Source organism: Papio anubis, chromosome X (genome assembly GCF_008728515.1).
Source record: "Papio anubis isolate 15944 chromosome X, Panubis1.0, whole genome shotgun sequence".
Lineage (NCBI taxonomy): Eukaryota > Metazoa > Chordata > Mammalia > Primates > Cercopithecidae > Papio > Papio anubis.
In genome coordinates, this window is record NC_044996.1 from 71,044,684 (window position 1) to 71,050,547 (window position 5,864).

A 5,864-nucleotide genomic window follows, 5' to 3' on the forward strand; every position below is an offset into this window, starting at 1 on the left:
TTTTTTTTTTTTTTTTTTTTGAGACGGAGTCTCGCTGTGTCTCCCAGGCTGGAGTGCAGTGGCCTGATCTCCTCACTGCAAGCTCCGCCTCCCGGGTTCACGCCATTCTCCCGCCTCAGCCTCCCAAGTAGCTGAGACTACAGGCGCCCGCCACCACGCCCGGCTAGTTTTTTGTATTTTTAGTAGAGACGGGGTTTCACCATGTTAGCCAGGATAGTCTCGATCTCCTGACCTCGTGATCCACCCGCCTCAGCCTCCCAAAGTGCTGGGATTACAGGCTTGAGCCACCGCGCCTGGCCATAAATTTTTTATGAAAATATTTCTTTAATTTTTTGACAGGAAAATAAATTCATGGTATTTGATATTTCCATCCCTCAAGCAGGAACTATTTACTTTGTTTCTCCATTTCCAAAAACAAGTTTTAGTAAGACCCAGAAACTCTGCTTAAAACCTTGAATGGACCATCACAGTGTCAGATCAAGTCTTAATAACCTCAGGGAGACTGGCTTCTTTTGAGGACTAACCTATGAGACAAAATGAGCCTGAAAATTCCAGGAGTACAGTATAGACTGTATCTTTTAAATAGGTGTGATGTTTAAAGGACACTCCTGACAGAAAACTACCTTAGACTTTGTCAAATCTACTTTGGGACCCACAATAGTGACCTGAAATCCAAAGACGGGGTGTAAATTAAACTCAATATAAGCAACAACATTGTATTCAACATCTTTCATAACCTCCTCGACTTTTTTTCCTACCAGAAAACATGATGATCCTCCCCAACGAATGAATCATTTACATTTCATATATTCATAGAAGCACAAAACTAATATTTTCAACTTCTGCAAATGTGAGACAAAAAGAAATTTATTATTCCATACGTTTCAAAAAATGTTTTGAAAGGGAACATTGTGGTCATATGAATAATACCCATGGTGAAAAACAGAATGAAGAATGACTACTTAAAGCCAAACTGTGATAAATCACAACGTCATATGCATATTTCATTCCAGCACTAAAGTCGGTAGGTATGAGGTCAGGATAAAACATAACACCAGGCCGGGCGCGGTGGCTCAAGCCTGTAATCCCAGCACTTTGGGAGGCCGAGACAGGCGGATCACGAGGTCAGGAGATCGAGACCATCCTGGCTAACCCGGTGAAACCCCGTCTCTACTAAAAAATACAAAACACTAGCCAGGCGAGGTGGCGGGCGCCTGTAGTCCCAGTTACTTGGGAGGCTGAGGCAGGAGAATGGCGTAAACCCGGGAGGTGGAGCTTGCAGTGAACTGAGATCCGGCCACTGCACTCCAGCCCGGGCAACAGAGCGAGACTCCGTCTCAAAAAAAAAAAAAAAAAAACACATAACACCAAATTCATCATCCTTCCTTACTTAAGAATTGCATTATATTTTTAAACCATTTTAACCATAAGTGAGTATCTTTAGATGATAAATATTTTGATGACACAGATAAAGAGGGGGAAATTTTAAATATGAGAGTGTAATTAAATATAATTATAAATTTGATAAATACTAAATACTGTGGCTTTTTATAAGATACTATGTAATTTCAACACTTTATGAATATAACTGCTTCATAAAGTATTAATACATATTGCTGTACCTAAGAAAACCATTCACACTAGTAATACTGTCCCATGACATTGAATTCACTTTTGTAAATTTTGACATTAGTATTTCATAATTTTAGTAACTCTTCTATTAAAATGCTGAAATTTAACAGCATAAAAGACAATATACATACAACTGTTTTTCAGTATCTAAAGATACTGAGTTAGTTTTTCCAAAACTCTTACTCATTGTCTCTTCAGAATCAAATGTCTGAATGATAAAAATTGATTGGGACAGTTATGGTAGAGGATTGTGCGGAAGGGAGCAATAAAGAGAAAAACAGAAGACAAATCAGGGGTACTTATTATTAGTTCGCATACATTTGAAGAGGGTGAAAATAAACTAAGTATTGTGTGATCATAAAGAACAAGCTGTTAGGGCATTATGGTGACTCATTCTACAAGAGTTAATCAAAGACCCAAGAAAAAATTGGAAGGGAATATGTGATTGTCAATGCACAAATCTTATTAATGCATAACACAATCATAAGCATTCCATAACAGAAATTAACACCATTTTATTTTACAACACACAAGTGCATGCCGATCATCTTCCTATTTCTATTAAAAGGGTGGAAGCTTTTTTCCAAGTCTGCAATAAATTATACTGTTACTTTAGATATATTTTGTCAATGTATTTAATTTAGATCCGAAAATTTCCATAATACACTGCTGCCTTTCACTCTAAACCAGGATCATGACTGAGGATAATCTGTTGTGTAATAAGTTGCTGAGAGCCTTTTTATTTCTAAATGGTGGTACTCTGCTTTCTTCACTCTACCTGTATGTTTTGTTTCCTCCCATCCCTAAAAACAACCAGGGATAACAGTCATATAAAACAGTTAATGCTCGTTCCAGGTAAGTTCCAAAGCACCAAGTTTCAATACAAATGGTACTTAGGAATTTTCCATTTTTCCTTAAGCCCCCCTTCCATGTTTCTTTCAAATATCATTTAAATTTGACTTTTGTTTAAAGTATTTCCTTTTATATGTCCCCATACTCAATCTTGATATATAGATATCCACATATAGATATCCAGATATACATACCCATATCCATAACTACATATCATTATTTCCCCTAGACTATTTTGATTGTCAGTATCAATGCAATTTTGTGGGGAAATAAATGTCCCTCTCTGATATACCTTCTAGTTGTCCTCAGTATCTTAGAGCAATAATCCACTCCTCATCCCATTTTTGTTGTAAATAAAGCTGTGTGACACTGAGGTAATTGATTTGGGGTGCCAGTGAAAATTAAATAGGTAAACACATACAGAGTTTAATCTGGCAACAATTAAAATATCAACACTTTAAGAACATGCACTCAAAAATGTAGTTACTATAGTTGTCTCCTACAAGAATTCAGATGTACCATGGGACAAATCATTTCTCAAAAACTATAATAGCCACACCTCAAAGAAGGCTAGATGTGACATGATAAGCCAGAGAAAACTCTTGTTATTGCAGTCCCTTAAGTATGTCCAAACAACCTACATTTGGTTTCTACTGTAGATGTCATAGAAGTTCCCTAACTGTCTGGTTTGATATTTGTAAGTTAGGAGTACTGAATTCAGAACTCTTTCCATGAGAACTGTTACAGAGATTACATAGTGGTAGAGAGTGTAGGATAGCTTCCTGATCTTTCCATAATTCAACGTTCTGCTCTTGAGAGATTTGAAGGCTGGTGTAATTTACATTATTCATTAGCAAATTGGAAGCCATAAGATTGGTTATAGAGTGGCATCTGGTGAGATTTTCTTCCAATAATTGTTTGTAGAGCTCGTCCACCTTTCTTTCCATATAAGTATTAAGCATAGAATTAGAGAGGGGCTGTTTTTGAAACAACATACTTTTTTCTTGGCTTTCATCCCTGTTCAATAATTTTGAGGTAGGTAATGTCTCTAGAGGCCCAATGACAGGAGAATGACCCAGTGGCATACCAACTGAAAATAAAAGGGGACCATTAAAAACATCATTATGTGTGTGTTCCATAAAGCAGTCTGAATCACATATGTTCTTCATGTCGTCACCTCCAATCTGTAGGTCAGGATAATTGTGGCAAATACTCATACACAACCATGATCTACATAAATCTGGTTGTCTTTGATCATGTTGTTCTCTCTTTGAAATGGGCAATGCAACTGACACATTTCCTGGAAGAGGTATACCTTTGCATTTTGCTACGGTTGTTTCATCCACAGATTTTATTTGATCTGTATCATCATTTTGCTCTGTTACACTTTCTTTCCTAGCTGTTTCTTGATTTTCCATCTCAGTAGAGGAAAGTGAATTTTCTTCTCTATCTAAAATCTTCTTTTTCCAAGTTTCCTTTTCAGTCTTCTTACACATAAATGGTTTGCAAAATTTTGCATATTTCTGTTCTTTGTATAGAAGATCAATTAAGAAAGCTTCTCCAAGCATTTTGTTAGACAAGTTTTACAAAGTAAGTGCCTAGTATATTCCTGTAATATAAAATAACTCATTAAGGCAATGTACATTTAAAATGTCAAAATAACGATTTATCTCCTACGTGAAACAAAAGTAATTTAGGGAGGCAGTGTTGCTCAAAAGATAGGAAATAGGACCAGGAATAAGGAAACCTGGGTTCCTGTTCTGCCATGAACTTTTAACATAAGCCAATTTATTTAACATTTTGCGGTCTCAAATTTTTCAGCAATTAAATGATGATACTGCACATCATTTAATGACTCTTCACAGGATTATTGTCAGTATAATATTATACGGTGCACATGAAAGTGTTAGAAGTACAAACATACAAATGTATAATTATTATATTCAACTATGTCTAAGGGTTTATTTAGAAATGATAAATTTTCTATCTTCAAAGAGTCTAGTTAAAATGAAGGTTGCTGTCAAGGAATTGGTTTTAACTATCCTTTTAATTAATGTCATTTGAGTCACAGATTGAAATGAATTACTATACCTTAGAACATATATAAGATGTGGAAATTTATATATAGTTTGGACTCATGCAAATTTGTTGATTGAAAACATAAATATAGCCACTTTACTTTTTGAATAATGTAGATGAATAGTTATCATTTCTGTGGTGAGAGCTATGTGAGATAATGCATTTGTTAATCAGCTAGATTTAACCACTCCAAAATGTTGTACATAATAAAAGCATACAATGTTCTCTGTCAATTTAAAAAATAATGTAAATGTAAATACGTTTGTCAATTTCATTACCAATCTTTTTTCTTTTTCTTTCCCTTTCCCTCCCTCAACTCCTCCTCACTTTCTTCTCCTCTCTTCTTTTGTATTAAAATCTTACTTAGCACTTATTGCAGACTTTTGTGTGGCTCTTTAGTGCAACTGGCAATCTTTAGACTTCCAATTTTCTCTATAAACACTATAAAAGCATGAAAGAAAAAAGCAGACTTGATTCAAGATACAATTTTCCTCTTATAAGACAACACTCTTTGTTGTAACTGTTTCCAAGAAATGCACTTATATTCATATTTAAAGCCTACTGTGAAGAAAATAAAAAAGGAACTAAAATATGTAAGATTTTAGACTTACCTTTTTCAAATATCAGGATACCTAAAGATTTGTTTTTCTGAGACTCCAACAGTGCAAACACAGAAGAAATCCTGTTTGGCTCATGTAGTTTTCATATTTCATTTACTCTTCAGAAATAAAGCTTTAACCACACAAATTGTTCTGCTTTCCACTCACACCCTGGGACTGAACCAAACTAATAAGAAAATGACGTGGATTGATCACGTGTACAGTGTGGTAATGATCCAAAAGAGGATCTTGAAAGTGTTTATTCAAGTTTTCAGTGACAATGATAATGGGAAAATGTTAATAGCACTAGCTTTTTTTCATACACGTTAAGGTAGATACAAAGTTATTTTAATTTTTAAAAAATATTTATAGATTCATGGGGTACATGTGCAGGTTTGTTACATGGATATATTGTGCAGTGGTGGAGTTTAGGCTTCTAGCATACGCATCAGCTGAAAAGTGAACATTGTACCCAACAGGTAATTTTTCAACCCTCACACCCCTCCCAACCTGGCCCCCTTCTGTAGTCTCCAGTGTCTATTATTTTCCTCTGTATGCTCCTTTATACCCATTTAGCTCCCACTTGTAAGTGGGAACGTGTGGTATTCTGTTTTCTCTTTCTGAGTTATTTCACTTAGGATAATGGCCTCAAACTCCATTCATGCTGATGCAAAAGACATGATTTCACTCTTTTTTTATGGC

General features: G+C 35.4%; 1 protein-coding gene across 1 annotated transcript; it reads right to left on the minus strand.

The window, feature by feature from the left end:
* Positions 1–1,314: 1,314 nt before the first annotated feature.
* LOC103880789 (protein CXorf21-like) lies at positions 1,315–5,522 on the minus strand. The gene is made up of 2 exons (XM_009197852.4): positions 5,175–5,522; positions 1,315–4,093 (listed from the first exon to the last, which is right to left on the minus strand). The coding sequence occupies exon 2, from the start codon at positions 4,050–4,052 to the stop codon at positions 3,147–3,149; it is 906 nt and encodes a 301-aa protein (XP_009196116.1). The 5' UTR covers positions 4,053–4,093; positions 5,175–5,522; the 3' UTR covers positions 1,315–3,146.
* Between the last annotated feature and the right edge of the window lie 342 nt (positions 5,523–5,864).

Excerpts from the sequence above, each read along its gene's own strand:
- LOC103880789 (XM_009197852.4), bottom strand. The coding sequence starts at position 4,052 with ATGCTTGGAGAAGCTTTCTTAATTGATCTTCTATACAAAGAACAGAAA.